The sequence below is a fragment of the Cololabis saira genome, chromosome 13, assembly GCF_033807715.1.
Source record: "Cololabis saira isolate AMF1-May2022 chromosome 13, fColSai1.1, whole genome shotgun sequence".
Lineage (NCBI taxonomy): Eukaryota > Metazoa > Chordata > Actinopteri > Beloniformes > Belonidae > Cololabis > Cololabis saira.
In genome coordinates, this window is record NC_084599.1 from 32434501 (window position 1) to 32460567 (window position 26067).

Genomic DNA, 26067 nt, shown 5'->3' on the forward strand with positions numbered 1-26067 from the left:
TCTTTTCAGGTCACAAATTGCTTTTATATCAGCTTGCCAGATGAAAAGCAACTGCTTCATCCTTCTTGCCTTTATCTTGATAAGGACAGAAGACTGGCTTTTTCTTCAGATTTCACACAGAAACTTCCTGTTTATTGAGAGGGAGTGAAGAACATTCAGATACCAGATTGCATTTTACCCAGTCATCATTCCTGACCCTCTAAACAAGTGCCAAGACAAGAGTTAAGGAAAAATGAGGACGGGGTAATTTGGTTCCGTTGCATGATAAAACTGCTAATTGCTATTCTGTTATTCATTCATAACAACAAAGAGAATGATAATGCTTTAATTGAGCTAACACCGCTCTTCAGTCCTGATGCCTCATTAGTATTAATGGAAATTTAAATGGAAAATGTCACAATGATTGTGTTTGGCAGAAAATATGCATAGTAGCTGATAAATATTATGAAGCTAAATGTTTTTTTGTTTTTTTTTAATCCTTCAGAGTATATTATGAGAGACTTACAAGTCTCATTCTAGTGTGATTTGAATTACTGTTCACTTCAAGGTTTGTAAATCTCACTATGACCCCACTCTGGTTCAGTCAGTCATTGTCCAAAGTGTTAGTCTTTGTATAAAATGCTCAACTTTAAAATGGTAATGGGCACTAGTCAAAACTGGTCTACAATAAAAACTAAAGTCCCATCCCTCCATGCCTGCAGAGGCGGCAGCCAAGGCAGAGAATCCCAGACCTCCCTCTCCACAGCAACCTCCTTCAGCTCTTCTGTGAGGACACCAAGGCGTTCCTAGGATAGCTGAGAAATATAATCTCTCCACCATATCCCGGGTCTGCCTCGAGGCTTTGTCCCCGGCAGGAAGGCATTGGGGATGTATCCTAACCAGATCCCTGAAACCACCTCTATTGGCTCCTCTCAATGTGGAGAAACAGGAGCTCTATTCCGAGTGTCTCGTGGATGACTGAACTTTCCCTTCCCAGCAGAGTCCAGAAACCTTTCAGAGGAATCTCATTTTCTGCAGTTTGTATGTCTGATCTCATTCTGGTCACTAAACCACAACTCTTGACCGTAGGTGAGGGTAGGAACATGGATTGATCTGTAGTCTCCCCTTGTGGCTCAACTATCTCTTCAACAGACCAAACCTCTACAGATGCCACACTGAGGCCCCGTTTACACGGAGCAAAAACTGAGGCGTTTTCATGCGTTTTGGCCGTTTGTTTACACGAAAACGGAGCTCAAAGTCACCAAAAACGATCATTTCTGAAAACTCCGGCCAAAGTGGAGATTTTCAAAAACTCAAAAACGGAGATTTAGGCTTCAGAACGTCACATTATGCAACAGAAACGTCACCAGCGTCATGTGTGCGACCTGTGTTTACAATTAGTTTGGCCACCGTCAATATTTTCTTGTACTTTACCTGTTTTATATTCTAAAGTCACACTTAAAAGTAAGAGTCTGTCACTCCAAACGAAAGACTCTCGTTCCGTCTTGGAAGTAAAGCCTGAATTATGGTCCCCCGTTAAATCGATGCAGAGCCTACGGCGTAGGGTACGCGGCGATGCGCGCCGTACGGTGTGCGTCGCCGCGTACCCTACGCCGTAGGCGCTGCGTTGGTGTAACGCGGAACCATAAATCAGCCTTAACTGGAAGTTACACGTGTCATTTGTTGATGTTTTTTCCAGGATTCTGATTGGCTGGCATGACGTTAACAGCGTATTTATGCGGATTCGTGTAAACGAAGAGATTTTGAAAACGATCTCGTGTAAACAATGGAATTTTTCAAAACGTAGAGGGGGAAATATCCGTTTTTGTAAATACCCGGCTGTGTGTAAACGGGGCCTGAATCGCCACTGTATTGTAATGGAGGGGTTTGCATCCTCAAAAAACCCCAGGAGAAATGTTGTCTGGGGCAATTGACCCTGGTAGGATCAAGGCAAATTGGTCTTGGGGGGCACAGGTCAGACCAATTGGGATTTCATTGACATATGGATAATGAGAGATGGAGCGTTCAATGTCTCTCACCCTGGCAATGTACACCAAGCATCCTCGCTAGAGTCGGGCCTTGGGGAGGGGCTTGTTGGCCAACACCTGGTGGCCGGGCATTTACCCATGTGGTCCAGTTGGGCTCAGCCAGATTGAGCTCCATGGGTTCGCCCTCCTCTGCCAATGTGCCAATGAGCAATCTGTTTTTGGTAGCAGCTGAAGGAGTGGGCCTTGGTGTGCTGACCCTCAGCTGCTGAAACTGGGACATGTAACACCCCAAAAATCAAGTCAGAGATGGAATCATGCTTTTGTTTTCCCACAGGTTATGCCGTACCTCTTCAAATATAGACATAAGGCCTTAAGTTGTTAAAAAATGTATATATATATATATATATATATATATATATATATATATATATATATATATATATATATATATATATATATATATACATATATATATATATTAGCTTTCACCCAAATTTCTAGGTTGTTTTGATGTTTTTCCCTTCACTTTTTTAGAGATTAAAACTTTTTTTTTTAAGGCCAGGAGAAAAAAAAAATTGAATTTCTCAAAACATTGTGTATGGACGAGTATTAGGGCTAGCCAGGAGAAAAATAAAAATAATATTTTAAAGGAGGAAGATTTTTTTTTCATTATGCACTTCGAGAAAAAAGTCGAAATGTTTGAAAAATGTGAAATGTGTGATGGAGTTTTTGTACTTTTCTTTTTTCTTCTTTTTTTCTTTTTTCTTTTTTTTCTTCTTTTCTTTCTTTCTCGAAATTTTGACTTTTTTCTCGACATTTCGACTTTTTTCTCGACATTTTGACTTGTTTTTCTTTTTTCAGTATTTGAGATTGAAGCTAATGAATATGAATATATTATACTATGTTTGAGGAAAAAAAAGGTTCAACAACGTAAATGAAATCGACTAGTAGCCATATTTAGGTGTTAATACAACTATTATCAGTGTCTGTGCTTTTATGCAGCTTGTTTTATTGTAATGCCACTAATGAGAACATTTAGTGAATAGACATCCCGAAGCCAAAGAAAGGGTCTCAAATAAATCTTCTACAAGTTGGTATGTAATTTCCTCATAAACCTTAAGTGACATCACCTTTCAGACTCCCCTGCTGTTTCTGCTGCTGAGCCCCAACACTTTAATTTAAATGCCTCTCATCTTGCAAAGATCATTCCAGTGCTGTTTAGTCCTGAATAAGAAAAATCTATAGAAGAGAGGAAGATTTGCTCTGACTTGTCACACCGTTTAGCTCGATCACCATCTTACATGAGATGTTACATTATTAATCCCCATTTGACCTGAACTACATTTATATAATTAAAGCTGTCAGAAAACAGTGTGTCAGCAGGTGGATAGCAACACTTTTAGAAAGTAAGGAATGTCACTGCTCAGTAATTTGACCCCCAGGGGTGAAGGCTTTTGCTCCCTGTGTAAAGAGGCTCATCATTCTCAGTTTTGTGTGATTGTGTTTTCCAGGACTATGCTGTTTCCACTGTACCTGTGCTGGACGGGCTGCACCTGAAGAGCTTCTGCAGCATGGGGGGACCAGGCCTCATTGTCATCGGCTCCAGTGAACCGGCTCAGAAGGCCCTCAAAGTATGGAGTTTGTGCATGTGTGCACATATTGCACTGTTTCTGTTATGCATTCATAGTGTGGCTTTGCTCTCGCCAGCTGTAGCCATGGAAACCACTGAATGAATATACTGGAATTGTTTTCATTACTATGACGCACATTGACGCAGTTGATTCAATTTTTTTTTTCATCTTTGGCTTGATCCTGTTAGCGTGAGCAATGCTGTCTTTGCTTTTTTTTTTTGGCCCTGAAAAGTATTCAACTAGAACAACACTACAAGACAAGACATTTCACATGTTGATTCAGAGCAGACTCCCTAACTTCCAGCTTGATGGCAGATTCCCATAACAAACACATTGAAATCACCTTAATCCCCCCCCTAACGATGTCTTATTCTCAGCTAATTTGCAGGGATTGCCCCCGGCGTTTGCACCCAGTTCATTAGTGCATTAAAGCCAACTGACTTGATAAAGCTCCATTGCAGTGGTGGAAATCTGCAAGGTAGTGGAACCCAAGAGATGATATAGGCCACATCTTAACAGAGACAGATTGCTAATTTACACCAAGAATGTAATAAATCTCAGCCCATCCCTCTCCTGGAATTATTTGTAAAAAATTCCCAAGCATCAGCATTTTAACCTTTTAAACCGGCACACATGAGTGAAATTTGGTGGAATATGTTTTCATATGGAATTTCATAAGTATGAAGACATACAGTCAAGAGCATACACCCTTGGCCTTGACATATCTTTTGACAGGTCTCATTTGCCTCCAAGTGTGATAACTCCCCCTACTGGTCTCACTGGTTATTTTAAAACATGTAAAAGTTGCCCACTTGCCGAATCCCAAATCTAGACCATCAGGCAGCACATCCTGTTGAGGCTATATAGCTTTTGTAAAATTGTTTGCTGAGCCAAATTGTCCATTTGAGAGCAATAAGCGTATAAGCAAATTAATTTCACTTTCCAGCATTTTCTCATTAAGATTCCTGCCTGCTGTAACACCCTAATAATTAGCTGCTAGAACGAGGAGTGGCCTCTAGCGAGACTTAATGACAGAGCGCTTGCTTTCTAATTACAGCTTACATCATCCTCTCTTGCAGCAAAAAGCTTCTGTTTTAAAGGATTTTTAACGACCCTGCATTTGTAATTAGGTAATGTTCTCTTTGTGTGTGGAGGGAGATCTTATGAAAGCAATTTTTTTTTTAATGAATTTGAATGAACTGCTTGTTTTGGATGTAGATGCAGCTGTTACGGCTCCTCGTCTGCACACCCTTGGAACAAAGACAAATTTGTACAAATTAAGGTTGGAGCCTAGCTAATTCATTTAGTCTGTAAGTAACTATATTTTGCTTCACTCGTAAAAGAAGGGAATCTGAGATGATATTTATACTCAGTTTAATAACTTGTGATTCACTGATTCATAAAACTTTTTCTTTGATTTTCTTTTCCTCCGCTGTACTGAGGAAGCCTCAGAACTCTATATTTGTATCTGTGTTTAGCTCTCTCAAGGGCAAGCGTGCATGTTGACCGGATGGATTTCATCATCTTTCTTTTAGCTGTCAGTGCCAAGCATCAGACATGAAGTCATCATCTTTAAATATAGCTGCCGTCACATTCTCTAGTACCAATTCCCTGTACTCATGCAAACAGCTTCCCTCCCTGTAGTGGACCACTGGGCAGCTTTTACATCATCAGCTCAGCTTTGATTCATGAGATCATAACTGTTGGTCTGGGTTTGAAGCTCCACCTCAAGGATGCTGACACTCTTGAGCTCCATAAATGATGATGTGATAATACAAGGAAGGTTGTGTTGAGGAGGATGTCCTTTTTTGGTGTAGCTGTGTATCCTTAAAAGGCAAGTTTTCACAGTTTTACTTAGGTTTGTTTTGTTCAAGATAGATTTATTGTCTCAAATTTCAACTTCCCCCAACAGCAACACTGCTCTCTGGCAGTGATGGTCGAGATGAATCAATGGACATACAGTCGTATCCAAACCCATGACTTTTGGTTGCGTTGTAATAACTGACAGGCATTGATAGACTTTCCAATGCTCAAAAAAAGATCTCAGAGACTTTTTTTCCTGCAGACGTAAAACAGAGTGCAAGGACAATCAATTTTAAATAATTTGGAGAGATTTTGCAGTGCTTGTTAACAAAAGATGATCCAATCTTAGACATGTTACTGTGAAGGAGCTTTGCTCCACCCTGGATACTGATTTTTTATTTTTTTTTATTTCCATCCAGAATACGTACCAAGTCATCTGCTCAGTTGTTGCCAGACTGAAAATAAAACATTCCAGTGCACTAATGGTGACCTAAAAAATTTGTCTTTTTCTACATTTTATGATCCAAAAGCTCCTTAGAATAAGATGCCTTGAAACAGCCAATCTTCACCATTTCTTGAAAAAGCATCTTAAACTAAATTAAGTTTTAGTGTTGTGATTACTTTCTACTACATGTATGACACTAGTGATAACAACTTCACACCACCCCACTTCAAAAAGAGTTAATGCTTGACAATTTACTAGTGTGTTATGCTTACATTTTGACGTCAAAAGTATTCACATTCATTACTCAGGTAGAAGTATAGATACTAGAGTTTAAAAATACTCCTGTAGAAGTTGAAGTATCAACTCAAGTTTTTTTACTCAAGTAAAAGTATAAAAGTACTGGTTTCAAAACTACTTAAAGTATAAAAGTAAAAGTAATGTAAGGGGGGGAAAAAGCCATTAAGGACAAAAGCCATTGAAAATGAATGCATCTTAGTATAATGCAAATATATTAAAGAACCATATATGTGTACTATTGAGCATTAACATGTGTTTCAGAGAGCAGGAGATATGATGACTAGTTGCCTAAGTATTGTAATGGTGCAAAAAGTCAAACTTCAGAGGCATGTTATCTTTTATCCTAACCTTTATTGGAATGTACATCCAAGTTTAGTTGCAGGAATCTGAGGGAACCGATGTAAGAACAAAACTGGACAAGAACATCTGTGCCACAACCACAACCAAATTCACTCTATCCGGATGGCGCAATTTAGTAGAATAGTTTTTTTTTAAAGGTCGAAATGAAATAGAGTAATGAGGCTGTTTTTAAAATGTAAGGAGTTAAAAGTACAGATAATTGCGTGAAAATGTAAGGAGTAAAAGTAAAAAGTCGTCTGAAAAATAATTACTCCAGTGAAGTATAGATAACCAAAATTTTGTACTTAAGTAAGGTAACGAAGTATTTGTACTTTGTTACTTGACACCTCTGTTTAGGGCTAGGTACTCCTAGAAAAAACCCATGGAGGCCCCGGGAGGCTGTGGAAACGTCACACTCACCACAGCTGAGATTCAAAACAGGGACCTTCTTGCTTTCGGGCATTTTTTTCTAACAGCCAAATCACCACTGTAACATCATATACTCTAGGGGCATCTCCGTCTTGACAATAACAGATATTCCTCGGACATCAACAGGAAGTAATTCCAGTCTTATTTCCTTTTGGGATTTGGAAGCAGCGTCAAGTTGGATCCGTCTTGTACATGCTCCTGTTGTTCAGTCGAAAGGAGTGTCATAAAACTTTTAAAGGCTTCCTGGAAAGGATTACTAAAGTGACCGTTACAAACATTCACATCGGGAGCCAAAATACAGATTATGCTGATTATCAGAGTGGAGTGAAGGGATAATGTTCAGACAGTTTTTGTTTGCTGTCCGAGATTGCAGAGGCCAGGGTGGATTTTATTGCCTTCCAGTAAATATTTAGATTTAGCAGCTCTGACTGAGCACATTTTCCTGCCCAGTTACCCTTCTGTGTTCACTGGACGTCAGCCACTGTGCAAGAGAAAGGCACCGTTGATTTCCTGTAGATTTTACACTTCAGTAAGCAGCTATGTAGACGCCTTGGTTCTCCATTTTGTCTTTTGCTTAAAGATGGTGCATAAATGTGAAGCATCAACTTATTTAAGAACTCTTTAGAAATGTAACATGTTTATCTCCTTCACACTGGTTTTAGATTTAAGTAAATGAATCATGATCTAGTTTGAGAAGTTTTACCTTATATTCACTAGTTGCATCGTCTAACAGCAAACAGAAAACCAGCAGGTCTTAAATGAACTCAATTGAACTTAACTTAAAGGATGTTAAAACTGACCGTGGATAATCAAAGTTAGTCCTCTTTACCTTTTGTCTGAGAATGTAGTGTGTCAGGAACAACTGTGATCTTTGGTGGGGTCAGCTATTAGTCTCTGTTCTACCACAACTAATCCCCTTGTGGGTGCGACTGAATCTTGGCGGTCACGCACACAAACCAGAGTGTTTTTATTTAGGGCCGCTTCATTGATATAACACGCCCACAAGTGACCTAAAACTGTATCTGGCTGCACACTTAGAGACATGAACACAATCTGCACTCACGGCTGCAGCACTGCTCGTTTTACACCTCGTATACCTAATAAAGTGACCAGTGAGTGTAAGTTGTACCATTGGAAGTCATAATTATCTTCAGTTATTCTTTATTATACTCAGAGTTCGTGCAGAAGCTGTACATCCTTAATTACCCCTTGTTCAGTCAACACTGCATCTATGGCTCTGACAACTTTAGCCTAAAGTGGCTATATTATTCTTTTCTGTGTTTTCTGACTTATCTATTAACATATATTGACATCTTAGATGTGACTCGAGGCTCAAAATGAGTTATGATGTTGTAGTAAAATACTTGGCTCTCAATGACATCGTAGAGGGCAGAGTTTTTATGTTGAGCCATATTCTTCAGGCAGTATGCACCTGAAAAGTTTCAGCAGATATTTTAAAAGCTGAAGTTTGACAGGGCAATGAGGATCAAGTAAGTTATCCATCCCATTTGATCTGCTGGTCCTTAATTGTTTCCAAAATTTCTCTCAAAAAATGTGTTTTTAGTTGCAAGGGAACACTGGGTGACCATGTCTCAGTGGATGAATTGAAATCTGGCGTGAAAATGCAAGGAAGAATTTGAAGTAATTGAACTCATTTACAGGAAAATTTAAAACATAACATTGATAACATGTTGAAAATGTGTGTCCGGCCCAGAACAGGATATTGGAACATTCATTAGCCACTAGTTCTGCCCACCGTCAAGCCTTCAGGAATCTAACCAATCAGAAAACACTTTGTCCCAATCTACTGGTTTTAAGGAAAAGTGATTCTTGCAGTTCAGATATAATCAGAGACCTTTGGAGTTATGCAGGGTGCAAAGCTATAAAGATACCATACATTTCAGTTAAATGGATAAAAATAAAGATCCTATGGCTCCTTTTTAAGTGTTCTTTCATGATGGAATTAAACGCTCTGTGTAATCCAACCAGGTGCCGTCGGGGCAGCCAGGAACACAGAATGTGACACTTCCTGGGCACAAAGTAGGCTTTCCCAGGAAAACCCTAAAAAAAGTGCTTATAACAGCACATTTGCCCCAGTTTGCATCATTGTTTACAGCCCATTTTCCAGCGTACTGAATCTGAAACCTACAAAGCTGGTAATATGATGCGAAGTAATTCATATTTGTAAAGGCTTACTGGAACTGGCTTTCCACATCTCTGTAAACACCACATTCTCCCTGCTGGACTGGACCCAATCAGTGGGAAGTGAGATGAAAACATCTCTTGCCACGAAGCCCATTGTGTTCCCAAACCAACCAGTTTCCTCCTATAGTAATCTTATTGTCTCTCAGCCACGCCACTGAACTTATACGTACGTCAAAGATGCATCACACTTTTTGGACGCTGTGCAGAAAGCTTTCAACTGCAAGAGACCACATTTCTATTTTCATACTCTCAATGGTGAACTTCTGCTGCTGCCCATTCACAGTAGACTGATTTATTTTCCTCACGATGAACAATTAGGAGTAATATTTTGGATTTGAGACAGAAAACAGACTAATCAGCGAGGGCTCTTGAGGAAAGTCTCAGACCTTAAAATACCTTTTCTGAATGAATGTTGACACTCCAGATTTTTTCCTCCTTTTTAACTAGCTTTCCACATCCCCTCCCCTCCTTCTCTCTGAGGTATCCGTCTGCACATGTTCTGCTCATAAACATTAAGAGACACCTGCCTCACTTCTGGTCATAACATCCTCAAACCCACCACCAAACTTCCACTTGGCAACGCAGTCGTCTTCCCTTCCCCTCCCCCCGCCCCTCGTCCCACCTTGGGCTCCTGTGGATTACATAAAAACACATGACATCTGCTGAGAAAGAACTGTCTGCCCCTGTGTTCTCCATTAAGCCCCCTCTAGCACCTTCGGTGGTTTGGCCAGCAAAACAATGTGGTTCTGCTTTTGATATTGTAGCGTCGCTTCTCAGACAAAAAGGGTCCGATTTGGGTCAGTCTTTCTCGACATGATGTGGACTATCATAGGTGTTTGTTTACCCGTGTCTGATTTTTTGCAGATCATGCAACAAATGAGTGACCACCGCTATGACAAACTGACGGTGCCCGACGACCTCGCTGCCAACTGCATCTACATGAACCTGCCCAACAAGGGACACGTGCTCCTTCACTGCACAGCAGACGAGTTTCCAGAGAGCGTGAAGGTAATGCTCTGCTCATTTCCCTGTCCACACGTCACAAGTTTGACCCAAATAAACAAGTACACAGTCATCTACAATCCAGAGGTCATTTGTGAGGATGGAAAGACCACCAGACAACCTGATTGGTACATTGGATTAGATTTAAAGAGCACTTGTCTTTCGTCTTCACCCTGTCCAGACCGCAGAGAAAAACAACTGGTTGGAGATAAAAAAATAATTTAAAACAGCTAACCACGGTTAAGGCTTTTTTCTTTTCTCGACAAAGGAACCTGTGGATTGATGGGAAGTGACCTGCCATGTGGTTCACACAAGACGAGGAACACTGACATCTTTACTCAGCGTCAAGCAGATTTTAAAGCAAACACTGATTCCCAAAAAAATGTTGACCTTGGATTTGAGATGTTCAGCAGTCCTGGGTCTTGAATGAATGAATGAATGAATGAATGAATGAATGAATGAATGAATGAATGAATGAATGAATGAATGAATGAATGAATGAATGAATGAATGAATGAAAATATATTTATTTCGGCCAGGTCATTCAGAATTTAGACACCAACAGAAAGCATTAGTTCACATAATAAAGAGACCTAACCGAAAAGGAATAGGCTGAAGCTATTGCTTATTTACGCCTACCCTTCTCACATGATCAACTTATTCAGATCGCAACATACAAAACATCATATAAAAAAATCATATTGTTTACACAATCCCAAACATAATTCCGTAATAGTATCATCTACTGGATCCCTCATATTTTTCAAACACATTAAACTTAAACAAACGTTTGAATGCATGAATCGACTGGCACATCTTACATTTTTCATCAAGTGCATTCCATATATTTACACCCCTTACAGTAATACATTGATCTTTAATTTTAGTCCTAGACTTTGGTTTTTCAATCATATGTTTCCCTCGAAGCTCATATCCACTTACCCTTATTTTAAACATGCTTACAATTTTACTAGGTAACAATCTGTTGAACATTTTGTACATTGTCAATGCTATTTTGTATTCCACTAAATCCATGAATTTAAATGCCCTTAATTTAATAAATAACTAAATTATTATTATTATTATTATTATTATTATTATTATTATTATTATTATTATTATTATTATTATTATTATTAATTGCCAAATGTTTTGAAAGGTCTGGACAGGAAGCAGGCCAGTTCAGCAGCTGGACTTTTCTACTACAAACCCAATCTTCTTGTAATGTATGCAGTATATGGTTTAGCATTGTTTTGCTGAACAACGCAATGTCCAGACTCTAGACTGATAAAGGCATCTTGGCAGGAAAATATCTTGTCCCAACATCTTTCTATACCTTTTGACATTTATGTGTCCTTTCCAAATGTAAAACCTGCTTATTACATAGGCACTAATGCACCGCCATACCATTAGAGATGTAGGCTTTTCCAGTGAGTGGGATGGTCTCTCATTTTAGTCAGGAGAACTAAAATTCATGGTTTGTCCACAATGCCATTTTTTCCACTTTTGCCATTGTCCATTTGAAATTAGCTTTTAGCCCAGAGAAAACAGGAACCTTTCTGGATTACCTTCACATGAAAAAGCTTTAACCTACAGTATAGCTACTTGTGGATGGCATGAGATTTGTAGGTGTTCCTGGGCCCACATGTGTTAGATTTCCATACCAGAATCACGTCCGTCTTTGATAAACTGCTTACTGAAGGCCTGAACACCATCCAATAATGATTTTCAACTTCATCTCAAACAGATTTTTCCAGGCTCACTGAATTATATAATTGAAGATTCTGATTTTAAAATTATTCTGAAATTTAAAGATGAAAGATTGATGAACATCCAAGAAACTCACTCTTATTGGTGCAAAAAAAATAAAATCAGTATATTTATAATTTGCAAAATTACAATTAATCTACTGTAAAACTCAAGCAGCCTAAAAACTAATGTTGTATTCTCCAACATTACACATTAGCTTATTTGCTTCTCCAGTGTCACTTAAACATTTCATACATTTACTTCTAAATGTGCCTTTTATCCTTGACTCACATTTTCCACGTCAGTTTGACGTGACTGATATGTGCTGGGTCGTCTGTGAGGGTTTGGACGGATGAAGCATTAGCCGTGTCATTTTGATGCTTTGGGTTCACTCAGCATTTCAACAAGTCAAAAGGATTCTCACAGGACTTAACCTGGCAACATGCAGTCTGCTCAGACGGTGCTCAGACCTCAAAATGTACTCTGTGGTTAAAACCCCAGACCCGGCTTGCTATTTTTAGAATGAAGAATTTACTAAATTATGCGTCTTTGGACATAAATCCACAGAGAACTCTCAGCTCTTTTGCAGGAAGATGAACTGAGGGAATTTAGCTTGCTTATGATAAAGATCTGTTTACGCATATCTTGCTTCCTGCTTTCTGTGCTCCTTTTTAACTGAACATTTTGAATAGTTTTTTTGATAAATTTGTGTTTATTCTGTAAATCATTTTATGCAGCTCAAATGCAACAGGAACTTAGTATCAAACTGAAGTCCCATTAAAGAAATTGTTACATGAAAAAAAAAAAAAAAGTGGAAAAAATATTATTGGGGCAAAACGCGCAGTAAAACAGCAGGGATCATTTTGTCAGAAGCGGCTGACATGTCTCACCCAGAGGGTCTGGAGTTGGTACATAATCCCCAGAGGAAATTGATGCTTGTTCCTCTCATGAGATGTAGGGTTTTGTCAGCTCTCTGCAAGACATCTGCTGCTTTCTGACTCTAAACACTGCCTAACCTCCGGCCTATTTTTAGTAGCTCGTGAAGTTACATAAGAGTTCTGTACAAACAAAGGCAGGGGGTCATGAAAGAGGATTGGCGGGGGGGAAGTGAGGTGGATACGAAGCATCTTTAATGGTTAGCACCAGCGACAGCTTTGAAAAGCTCAGCTTTGAGAGACAGAAGAAAAAAAAAAAGGTGCAGTGAAATATGGCAGTGCCCACTGTGTGGGACTGTGTCAACCTGACCCAACATATAAATCTCAGCCAGAATAACGTGAACTTGGCTGGAAGTTATTGCTAAAAAGACACTCTGGACTCAGAGGTGCTTAAAGAGCAGATGATTTATAGATGTGTTGCAATTTAGATGAAAGCTCAACCTTTCCTGTGCTACTTCTCTGATTGCATGGCCCACACTGTACTCTCACCATCAGTTAATTATTCCCACAATATATCATGATTATTTTCTTCTTCTGAAATCTGGTACCTTATGATTGTTCGTTCTCCTTCTTATGATGATGACCATCCAACTTGTCATCCAGTGTGACTGCAAGCTACTGTCTAATGGTGGATATGTATGTTAGGAATGGGTGATATTTTACCGTTCACGATATACCGTCAAAAAAATTCCTCACGATAAGAATTTGTCATGTCGTGGTAAAAACGATAAATTCCCGTTGATGATGTTTTTGTGTAAAGCTGATTTTTGGAAGGAAGGAAGGAAGGAAGGAAGGAAGGAAGGAAGGAAGGAAGGAAGGAAGGAAGGAAGGAAGGAAGGAAGGAAGGAAGGAAGGAAGGAAGGAAGGAAGGAAGGAAGGAAGGAAGGAAGGGAGAAAAGAGGAAGGGAAGAAGGAAGGAGAGAGCAGGAGGAAAGAAGGAAGGAAGGGGAAAAAAGAAGGAAGGAAGGGGAAAAAAGAAGGAAGGAAGGAAGGAAGGAAGGAAGGAAGGAAGGAAGGAAGGAAGGAAGGAAGGAAGGAAGGAAGGAAGGAAGGAAGGAAGGAAGGAAGGAAGGAAGGAAGGAAGGAAGGAAGGAAGGAAGGGGGAGAAGGAAGGGAGTAAACAAGGAAAGGAGGAAGGAACGGAGAAAAGAGGAAGGGAAGAAGGAAGGAAAGAGCAGGAGGAAAGGAGGAAGGAAGGGAAAAAAGAAGGAAGGAAGGAAGGAAGGAAGGAAGGAAGGAAGGAAGGAAGGAAGGAAGGAAGGAAGGAAGGAAGGAAGGAAGGAAGGAAGGAAGGAAGGAAGGAAGGAAGGAAGGAAGGAAGGAAGGAAGGAAGGAAAGAAAGAAAGAAAGAAAGAAAGAAAGAAAGAAAGAAAGAAAGAAAGAAAGAAAGAAAGAAAGAAAGAAAGAAAGAAAGAAAGAAAGAAAGAAAGATAAATTCCCGTTGATGACAAACATGGCGGATCTGAGAGCGAGATAGATTCATAGTTAAAAAGGTGGAGTTGAATTGGTATTTTTTTTATCGTCATTTTTATCGTTATCGGGATAAATGCCAGAAATTATCGTGATACATTTTTTAGTCCATACCGCCCATCCCTAATGTATGTATTTAGAGGCATAAATAACTGCATTAACCTTGCTACTGGCCACTTTGTCACTGCACTGGTAAGTCGGGTTAAGTGATAACATTTGAAAAGTAATGGTACTAATTCTTCTCTGATTGGCCGGTGACCTGTCCAGGGTGTAGCTCAGCAGGGTTAGGCTCCAGCAGATCCATGTGATCCTAAATGGAAATAAGCAGTATACAAAATATATGCCTAAAGGGACACTAATTTTGATAAGGTGAAAACTGTCTCTTACATAGAGCTCTTGTCGAAATCCCTCCCTGATTCTGCAAACTGAGGAGGTTGTGACCGCTGTTCATTGCAGGTATTAAAAAAAATATACTGATAAGTACTGCACAGAATCCCATTATAAAGAAACCAAATTATACCTTTAAGTGATCGCTGTGCAAGTTCTTGAACAGGAACACTTTCTAATGTGAGTAGCAAATACTTTACAGCAAAGCCGCTCTTGTCAAATTATGCTAACTGATGAAATCAAGACAAACTCTTCTCAACCCCCCCAAAATCCCCGCTCTTTACTTTGGGCATTTGATTCATGCATCTTTCAGTATTTCGGTCTGTGATTCCTCCAAACTAATGATTATACCATAAGCTTTGCGTATTGTGTGCGGGTGTGTTTTTTATTTTGTTAACTTTAAGAATATACAAGTCTTGAGAGACTTCGGATCTCTTTTGCAAGAATGTTCTGGCAAAGATGTCCAGGTCTTTAATCAGCAATGGTTGCATAACAATGTACACACCTGACGTTTGACACCGGGTCACAACTGGCAGAATTATGACAGTCTACACATTTGCAGCCAAATGTGTTTCCTTCCACATCTTTTAAAACACCCCCCGAGGGTCAGGGGATTTGAAATGATTTTGATTGGAGGAAAAAGCACATTTTCCTTCAAACTGGCTTCTGGGTTAGAAAGAAAGAAAAATACTTGTGTGATTAAAAAAACAGGAACTCAAAACTCTCATTAGAAAAGAAGAAGCCTTTGTTGGTACTGTAAGATAGGAAGACCTGCCACGCTTTTTGAGTTCTCTCTCAGTTTTTGTATTTTGGTTCCTGTTTTATTGTGAAAACCCATGTCATTGAGTTTTAGTTTTGTCTTGACTTCCCTTGTTTCCATCTGCCTTGAGTGTTTGCACCGGTGTCTCATCAAGTCCTGTGTGTTTATCTTGTCTTGTCCTTCCCTTGCTCCCTGCTGATCAGTACTGTTCTCATGTTCATGTTTCTTATCATGTTTTTCTGGTTTTTGTTAAGTTTAGGCTTTTGGTTTTAATTTTGTATCCTGCTTAGCAGGGTTTTCTGTTTCATAAATCACATTTTTTGGGAGCTCCTGCCGCCTTCGTCTCCTGCATCTGGGTCATACATACCCAGAGCTGTGACAAAACCAAAGTTTAAGCTTTGTAAATATAAATAATGTCTATTTATAAAGCTTAATGGCCAATGGCTGGCTCTCCAATAAGGTTGGCCATCTAACTGAAGGATAAAATACATTGTAATGATGGGTCACAGTTTAAAGGGTTAATCAACAACAAGCAATCCTTACATGCATATACTAAGATGGATGCCTGTAAAATGACATCACATTGATAGAGTACAAACATAAAGGTAAACATGTAACTTCTTCACTAAATCAGGACCCAATTAAAAAAAAATGCTAAATATGAAGAAGAAATAAAAAGATGATTATGAATTAGTTTGGTATTCGTTTTGAAATACTGACTCAAAGCCCTGGAAAATAGATTGAGATTTCAGTTTGGACATCATTTTAAAAAAACAAACACATACACACACACACCCTTTTTGTACTTGGCAGCAATGTTTGGTTGTTTACAGTGACTATCAGTTCAAAAACTTTAATGTAACACAAACCCTGCCACTTGATATTGTGCAGCATCAGTCTGAAAATACACCATAAAATGACCTGTTGAGATTTGCAGGTTTCTGTGACATCACAGACGCAGGTCTAAGGGGAGAGTTTTTCCCACCTCCCCATCGGTTGCTCCACCCAACCTCACATCACAGGTGGATAGCACAAAGCTATGACAACAATTTCAATAAAGGCCACCTCCGCTGATGATGGGAGGAGTAAAAAGACGTGGCTGACTCCACCCACAAAAGATTTTGTGAACAGAGCTGAAAAAACATGTTTGAAAAGCGAGCTGCTGTATTGTATTTTGATCAATAACATTCAGAAACAGCATTTAGACATCAGGAAAACTGTCATGCTTTAGAAAAAAAAAAAGTGTCTCCTTTTAAATAACAGATGAAATGTTAGGACGATTCAATATGTGAAAAAAAACTATGAAAATTGTGTGGAAACAGGTCAAAAGGGGAGGGAATAATAATAACAATTAAAGCTGCAAGTAGCGATGAACGGGCCCTCGCACCCTTGTGCACGTTCAGGTGTGCTGCAGTGGAAGCGCTTGTATGACTTGCATGTAGATTCTTCAGGCCTGGACATTTAGCGGATGACACCAGCCACGACTCTCTATATCAAACCATTCAAAAGTTATTGCAGAAAATAGGAACTATCACATATCGACCAATCAGAAGAAGGGGCGGGGCTAATTTGCACCAATTAAGGTGAAGGAGTCAAAACCGAGTCAGATGACACCACCCACGACTTTCTATGTCAAACCATTCAAAAGTTATAGCAGAAAATAGAGACTATCAAATATTGACCAATCAGATGAAGGGGCGGGGCTAATTCAGGCCAATGAAGGTCAAGGACTCAATACCAAGTCCGATGACACTACCCACATGTCTTTATCACAACATGTTCAAAAGTTATGGCAGAGAATAGGGATTATCAAATATCGACCAATCAGATGAAGGGGCGGGGCTAATTTGCACCAATTATGTTCAAGGACTCAGAACCGAGTCTGATGACACCACCCACGAGTCTTTATGTCAAACCATTCAAAAGTTATGGCAGAAGTAGGGACTATCATATGGACCATTCAGATGAAGGGGGGGCGTGCTTTTTGGCATCTATCATTGCCACGGTAACGCTTTTGACTGAGAAAAGTAATGTTGCAGGATCGAGACGCACATTTTGATGTATAACACACCTGGGTGCACATTACGGTTTGGGCGTAGAAGCGGCCGAAGAAATGGCATAAATTACGCCCAAATTACACGATTAAGTCAAAATGGCTGACTTCCTGTTCGGTTTCGGCCATGGCGTCAAGAGACTTTTCTTTAAGTTGCGACATGATACAGGTGTGTACCAATTTTCGTGCATGCACGTCAAACCCTATTGTGGGGCTTGAGGCACAAAATTTTTCTAGGGGGCGCTGTTGAGCCAATAAACCACGCACATTAATGCAAACCATTAAATATCACATTTTTGGTGACTTTTGGGGCACGTTTAGGGGGGCAAAAAGGCCCTCATTTTGTCGGAAGAAGGAAAAAAAAAATAACGAGAAAAAAAAAAAGAGAAAAAAAAAATTCCTACAGATAAAATAGGGCCTTCGCACTGTCAGTGCTCGGGCCCTAATTATAATAATAAGGGGGAAGTATATTTATGTGTTGCACAAAATGTCTCCAGTAGAGAAGAATCAACAGTTAAGCACCTTAGTGAGGTGGCATGAGAAATAACTACAGCACCAGAAGCTTTGTCAGCCATATTGCATCATGACATATAAATGTGTTTAGTTGGTCCCTCTGGCTGTGCTTTAAAGCTTTTCCCTATCATAGCAGGGTTGAAGAACAAGTTTAAAGGGAAGAATGTCCTGATTTGGGAGAGCAGTAGGAAAACAGTGGTTTTCTTCTGGAAAATGTCCACCGGGTGACACACTACTTTACAAGGGTCTTTTGAGAATGTCGTAATAGTTCTCACTCCCACTTTTTGAGTTTTTGCCTGGAGACAAGGAAACCTTTAATGTCTGTTCTGCTTCACATTTTGTGTCTCTCAGCAGGGTTTTATATCTCCCAAAATTACAGGTTGTCGAGAAGCGTAAACAAGCTTAAGTGTTGCAAATGTTCTCCTTCTGTTTAACTACCAAATGCTTCTAAAAGCAAACACCCATGCACCTTTTCTAACAAGTCTGTAATAATGCTAGGATGGTTAATACCAGTAACTGTTTTTTTTTGCTTTTTTGGTATTAATCACTCCTACAATATGTGTATGTTACAAATGTGTCTGTACAAGTTTGTTCTGATGGGATTTTTTTTTTCTTGTTGGGGGGGAAAGATATTTTTCAGAATTAGTTCATAAATGAGAAAAATACATTTTTTTTACACTTTTGCTTAGCAAACTTGACTAGCAGCAATTTTTCTTGGACCTCCTCATTGATGAAATTTCAGTGATGTTGAGGAAGCACCAGGATGTGAGGTAGTTGCTGTTAAATGTATCAATGTGTAGCACGCGTCATTGAAATGAATGGATGTCAGAGTGCAGCAGGTTTTTTTCACAGTTTTGGTATTTAGGTTCCTGTTTTATTTTGAAAACCCATGGCTCAGAGGCTGAATTTCTAATTTATTTAGCAAAAAAAATCAAAAGCTTGTTTTTAAGACATTCAAGGCCTGTTTAAAATAGGTATTAGATGCCATAATAGGTCCCCTTTAAGTTATGTCTTGACTTCCCTTGTTCCCATCTGCCCTGACTGTGTGCACCTGTGTCATCAAGCCTTCTGTGTATAGTCTTGTCCCTCCCTTGATTCCTGCTGGTCCTCACTGTTTCTTCCGCCTTGTGTCATGTCATGCTTGTGGTTTTTTTTCTTGCTTAAGCTCGTTTTTTTTGTTTGTTTGTTTCCTTTGTAATTCTGGGTCAGTAGCGCTTTTGGTTTTTGGAGAAGATAAATCACATTTTTTGGAACTCCTACCGCTTCCTCTCTCCTGCATCTGGGTCATACTCAGCCTCATCGTGACAATAACGCTGCATTTTTAGAAGCACATTTTTCAATTCAATTCAATTGAATATAGAAGCAAAAAGCCTTTTTTTTAATAGTTTTATCTTTGTATTAATATAAAACAAAGAAAGTCTTAACAGTCCACGGCTGAGCTGTTTAAATATGAAAAGGTAGATTGTAAACGACCTCCACTGACACTGTTTATGTGTCTTGCAGGTGTTTGAGAAACTGAAGGACCACATGCTGATCCCCGTGTCCAACCAGGAGAAGTGCAAGGTGGACGGGGCCCTCACGTGCTGCTCTGTTCTCATCAACAAGAAGGCAAACATCTGAGCATACTTGCTAGTGGTGTTTTAGTGCACGGTAACCAAATGGAGCCTGTACTAATAATCACCCCAGATCCTGAGGTTGAAAAAATACCTCTCCTGTCACTTGGAGAAATGGAAATGTTTAATGTTGCTTAGGAGCAGGTGATAAGTTTAATTAAAGAGAGTAATCAGGTACACTGGAAATTCACTGAAATTGCATTGAAATGTCATGAAGTTTGTGAATAATTCAGCTGATAAATACAATAATTTCAGATTAACCACATGTTTGTAGGAAATAGAATTGTACATTAAAAATTGGATGCATTCTGTAATGAATTGGAAATGTATTTACAATGTAAAGAAAACAACTTGCAACACAAAAGATCAAACTTACAAGCTGTATCTTATTATATGATTTCCAACAGTATTTGCATCACTACAAAAAGGTTAGAATAGTTTTATTCCCACATTATGAAATTCCTCATCCCAGACCAGAAGAGGAGTAAACCAAGTGCCACGTCGAGTGCCATCCTTTTAACTTTAAGACCCTTTAGGGGTCTCAAGTGTTGACCTTTATTACTGTCCAATGTTTACAACCCTGGGAGATCCACACAGCAAAGAGCACTGGGACAATAGAATCCACTACTTGTGTTTTGTAGGCTTCTACGCTTTGTAAATTACAGTCTTGCCAATATTGCACTGCAGATTTATAAGTGACAAAACACAGACATCTACATTAAGACAAAAAAAAGCCTACACAGATGCTTCATGTCATTTACATGCACCATTTTAACTGTGATAACTTTTAGTTTTTGCTTATGCAATGAATATGAAACTCAGTTTTCAAAAACTGTATCCTGGACCAAAATGTGATGAAATGCTACTGTTATGATTTACAGTTGCATGATAAAGAAAGTAAACCCTCTTTTGATTCATTTTAAGGTTATATTTTAAAATCAACCTCAGATGAACAACACGTGACGAGCATTATTTTCTGCAACCAAACTGCAGAGGCAGTAATCATTACCCGTATAACTTTATCAGTCTCTCCAAGTGTTGTGGAGGAATTTTGACCCCGTTTTCTTTCCAGTTTTGCTTCAGTTCATTGAGATTTGTGAGCTTTAGTTGTTGTATGGTTTTCTTAACAGGTTGAAGTCTAGACTGGGGAATTATAACAACATTTATTCTTTCTCAGCCAACTATTCCATTGTAGATTTGCTGGGTTTACTTTGGTATATCCATTTATTTGCAGCTGCAAAATTCCCAAAGTCGTGCAGCTTCAAAACCAGGCCTCTTTCATGCCGCCGTCATCATCAGTTGGTATGAGCGGTTCGGGATAATATGTGGCGTCAACCTTCTAAGATTGGATAAATAGGTAATTCCTTTTTTGCTAAAATCTATTATCCTCCACTCAAGACCAACATGCTGCCAAAACCTCTGGTTTTATAGAAGTGATCACACTTGCCAATGAACAGCAAATTGATTGTTTGATTCTCAGCTCGGATGAATAATCGGCCAGGTAAATAGCATCTGGCTGCTACCTACTCTTTTATTTTCAAATCATTGAGTATTACGTTCACTTTTTCATGCTGCATCTGCATTTGGAAATACTTTGGCTTAGTTAAATGTACATTGGCATTATGTTATGTTGTTGTTCATCTATGGTTGAAAAGATATGGCATGGATTTGATATGGTTTATTTTGCATTCTGTTCTGATGGATAAAATCTATCGGAATTGAAAGATGGCAGTTTCCTTTTCACACGACAGTAAATAGTGTCTTTTTGTTTTCAAATTTTACAGTTAAACTATTTCTGTTTCATCGATACCAAGTTTGATTTTAACTATGTGGCTATTTAGAGGTCTTGATTTCTCCCATTTGGAAATCCAGGTTGTGAAACAGCCTCATGGTATGGTATGATGGAGTACGATTTACTTTCTGTTTTGCTGTGAATAATATTTCAGTGTTCTACTAATTTAGACATGACACTGGTACTTTTCATAACTGTCCCTCCCAAATGATTGCTTCTTTTTTTTCTTACCTATTCTTAATAACCTCCACAGTCTAGAGATGCTAACAGCAGCCTGTTAAGTGATACCACAAGAGCCATTAAGTTTGTATCACTTCATAAGCCTTAGTTTCATAAATGTTAGAAAAACGTGCCGCAGAGGTTGTGAATGTATGTTCTCATTGAAATAAGGTAAACTAAGCTTTCACTTACACTGACACAGCCCCTCTGCTTCTCTTTAACATATGAGTGCCTCTTTGGAGCAGTGAACACTGACTGCTAGTGAAAGATGCTGAAGGCCCTTTAGGTCCTCTGACATCATTAGCTCGGCAAAGGGTCGGGTATGAAGAGATGGTGCTAAACTTGTACCGGAACTCCAGGAGAAAAGTTGCAGCTGTCTGTATTTATGCTGTTTAAATTCTTCATGACTATAAATTAAAACTAAAGCTGCTGCCTGCAGTCTATGCTTATGATTGCCTTACGAGTGTTTTACCATTCATGACCAAAGTCTCTAAAATGCAGGCTGACTCCGGCAAACGTATTCCAACTGCAGCAGAATATGAAAAGGGAAGCTGGGCGTGAGAGTAACCTGACCAAACTCTTACAGATGCACTTGGTTTGGCTCCCTGCTTAAGCAAAGCAGCTCCTGCAGCTAAAGCTACAATGCAGCCTCCTCCTGGCTACGGTGCTGTCAAGCTTCACCAACATAAACACGCAAACCTCTGGTTGTGTTCATCGTTACAAAAATAAGTCTGCACTTACACAGATAGCAGTTGTTTTACACACTTCAAATTTATGCTATTAAAAAAAAGCCACAGACTGTATGAGTCATGAAGCTAGTAGCTATAGCAACCCCTGTTTGTTGCATGAGTAACTTAACAAACAACTAATAAACGACTACGCTTGAAGTTACTAACCGAGCTTTAAACATAGTGTGACAGCAGTCTAAACACAGATATCTGATGGTGTCTGTTGTTGAGGTTTGATATTTTCAACTGTAGGGAGACCATTCTTGTAGCATTGTTGTACTTTACACCAGTCAGGTGTGAGTGTGTGCAAGAGAAACATCCTGCATTGTATGAACAAACGAGTGCAAACTATAGTGGGCATCGCAGTCAATACATGTCTGTGTTAGTGCACCAACAACAGGTGAACACACAGTAGGGTTGCCAACTCCCTTGAAAAATAAATAAGGGACACCTCACCGGCAGGGCCGGCCAACCCGGTTACCTTCACCCTTCCTGGCATGGTGAATTTTTTTAGCTCCTTTTTTTGTGAGTTTTGTGAATTTTTTAACTATTTGACTCGAACCTGAATTGAATTAGATGCATAATTTTGAATGCCGTGAACACATGGAAAACAAAATATTATCCAGCAATTCACTTTAATACAAAATAACGAGATGAACTGAATAAAATAAGTGTCTTTCTTAAACAGAAACCTGTCCTGCTTAACTTAACATTGTATATATTAATATAAAACAATAGAAAGCAAGCAGAACCTCTATTCTGTAATAGTGCACAATTTTAGTACAATAACAAAAGTGCAAACAGAAAGTCTGTAGAAAACTCAACAGCTCAATGCCATTTTCCATTGGCATTTTAGGACTATTTTTTGACTCTCACAGTAATACGGGACAAAGTGCGTCCCATTTCAGCTCAATACGGGACGCGTACTTTAGTTTATAAATACGGGACGATTCCGTTTTTCAAGGGACGGTTGGCAACCCTAACACACAGTGAACTAAGAAGGAGCAGCAATGCAGTCCGCAGTTATGAACACGAGTTTCAAAATGAGTTAGAAAACGTGGCTCCGCTGACTTACACTCAGCAAACAAAGAAGCTGATGTTGCCCCGTTGTGGAGGCCTTATATGTGTTGTGAGCAGTTTTACGTTCGAGGCCTGTAAACATGACAACATAATACTCATAAATGTTGTAAACACGTGCAGCTACCGTGGTTGACCGTACATGTTAAAGTCCATCGGATCTGAGACCATGCTGGAACTCTGTGTGATGGTAAGAAAAAGTTAAGGAAATGACATCAGGAGATGACTCAACCTCCCTCCGTAGACGTGAGCGTATGGGCAAGTGGGCAGTGATGAAACGTGGAAAGAATTCACATCGGCAGAATAAGCTCGTACACCAGTAAACACTCGCTCTTTTAAATTCTCTCTTTCTTTTGGCTGTTTTATACTCCTCGACCCTCCTTTTCTCCCACCCTCTGTTACTGCCTCATGGACAATTCTGGGTTAATTTACAGCCATGATATCATACAGTCTGGCATACACGGTAGATGTGATGACCTGCCGTTAAAGTATGACAGCATGACAGCAGTATATTTTACAGAGAGCGGCTGGCTGGATGCGGGATGATAGCATGCAGTTGTTGGGGAGCCAGCGCCGATTCACGTGCTTTTAACTAAAGAGGGGGAACAGTCGTACACTGTCTGATTGCTCTGCAATATGTCAACCACTGGCTTTAAAGACAAAAAAAAGAAGTCATTATATCTAAAATTGTGTTGTGAAACTGCCATAATAGCCACTGAAAATGAGAATGCTGTTAAAACACTCAATACCTGTTTGGCCTCTGGGCTGGGAAAGCTCCATCATCCATTACATTTTACCTTCAAGGCCTGTTCTCTGTCTTCTTAATAATGGCGTCACCCACAGTCACGATGTTGTAAAGTTTTCCATCTCAGGTCTCATGGTTGTTGAACAAGTTGTAAGTAATAATTATTTGAATCATGTTAAATTGATGCTTTTGTCTACTTAGTTAAATAAACAGGCATATACTACTCATCTGTTTGGTGGATTTCTCTTTTTTATTATTAAGATTGAATATGACTTATTGTGGAAGTGTTTTGTCTAAAACCATTTGGTGATACATTTACATGGAAAGTGTGGCCTCCAAAAGTGAATCTGGGGTAAAATACCAACCTGAACAAAAACATAGTGCTTCTTGTCTCATTTTCAGTTTTGTTGTGATATCTGAGGGACTCCTGTCAACACAGCTCTGCTAGTTAATATCTACCACCACCTAGTGTCACACAAAATGCAAGACAGACAGGCATACAGTACCATTTGTAGATATGCAAAAGTTCTTTCTGTTGCTTGGTTAGAGGAAGGGAAAGTCGTAATCAGTTGTTTAATTCTTTTGAATCTCCTCCTTTGGGTTTAAACAAGCACCCCACAAAGTCTGAAGGGATTACACAGCAGCAACAAGAAGAAATAAAGATTTGGGATATTTATTTTCAAAAATACATGCTATGACAATTGATTAATGTTGATTTATTGTTTTGTCTGCCAAAAATATCAGATCTTTGCGTAACATGTGGTGTACAGAGGCTAATGTCCTAATATACTATGGGACTATATAATGTCTCTGCCATAATTACGCTAGCAACGAGACGGAAAAGGTGAAGGTCATTAAAAAAAGAAAAGATTTCTGCACGCAAATCACTGACATGCATTTGGTTGGGATTAATTCATTTTAATTCAGCTTTATTTATATCACACTAAATTATGACAAATTGCAACTAAACGCACTTCAACAATTCAGTTAAACTTGTTCTATAGTTGTTCAATTAACACAAAGCCAATAAAAGAAAACAATAATTAAGCATTGCTTTGCTAAGGAAACCGTTTTTTTGATACAATCCTTGTCCTGAGCAAGCACCAGGTGACTGTGGAAGGGAAAATCTTCCTTTTACCATTATAAGTATCTCCTGACTTTGTTTTCTGAAATAGGGTCGGTAATTTGTGGTTGAATTTTTACTTTACAAATCCCAGACATGGTGTATTTGCGCTGGAATAAAATCATCCTGCGAAATTATAACGCACCCACAGCTTCTCGGATCATTTTAATCCAGTGCAAATGGGGCATAAAATGCTATGATGCATGTTCTGGGTCTGTGGAAAGCTCCTAGAGACAACTTTGGTTGTAGGATAACTTTAATTGAATTTAATATAAAATGATATGATAAATGAACAAGATACAAGGACAGAAAAGTTTACATTTTGGTTGGAAATCACCTCTGACTCAACCCAGACCAGATCTGTTAAGTATAAATGTGAACACTACAACAAACAAGAGCAAAATTGTATTAAGTATCTTCACAAATCTGTGTGTTGTCAGATGCAATGCAAATACAGAAAGGTTGCATAGAAACCAATAATTTGTAAAAAGAACAGAACATTTTTACAATTTCAGCTTATTTTGAATTTGATGGTAGTCACAAGTCTTAAAAGTTGAGACATGGGGAAAAAAACGCTGAAAACGTTGGTTCTGTTAAAAAGGAATACCTAAAGGTACTTCTTACAACAAATTAGGTTAATTAGCATCTGGTCAATGACATGACTGGACACAAAACAAGCTTCTTTGAGAAGTAAAGATGGGTAGACGTTTACCAGTCTGTGAAAAACTGCATCTACAAATTGGGAAACATCTTCTGTAAAATCATTTTCCTAACGTCGTCGAGAT

General features: G+C 39.0%; 1 protein-coding gene across 2 annotated transcripts in view; it reads left to right on the top strand.

The window, feature by feature from the left end:
- The window catches only part of ddah1 (dimethylarginine dimethylaminohydrolase 1), a 109191-nt gene extending 84805 nt beyond the window's left edge, over nucleotides 1–24386 (top strand). For both annotated transcript variants that reach the window (XM_061738674.1, XM_061738673.1), the window contains 3 exons: nucleotides 3479–3598; nucleotides 9981–10124; nucleotides 19489–24386. In XM_061738674.1, the coding sequence (XP_061594658.1) occupies nucleotides 3479–3598; nucleotides 9981–10124; nucleotides 19489–19605 (381 nt within the window). In that variant the 3' untranslated portion in view covers nucleotides 19606–24386. The remainder of the gene's footprint in view (nucleotides 1–3478; nucleotides 3599–9980; nucleotides 10125–19488) is intronic.
- Nucleotides 24387–26067: the final 1681 nt, after the last annotated feature.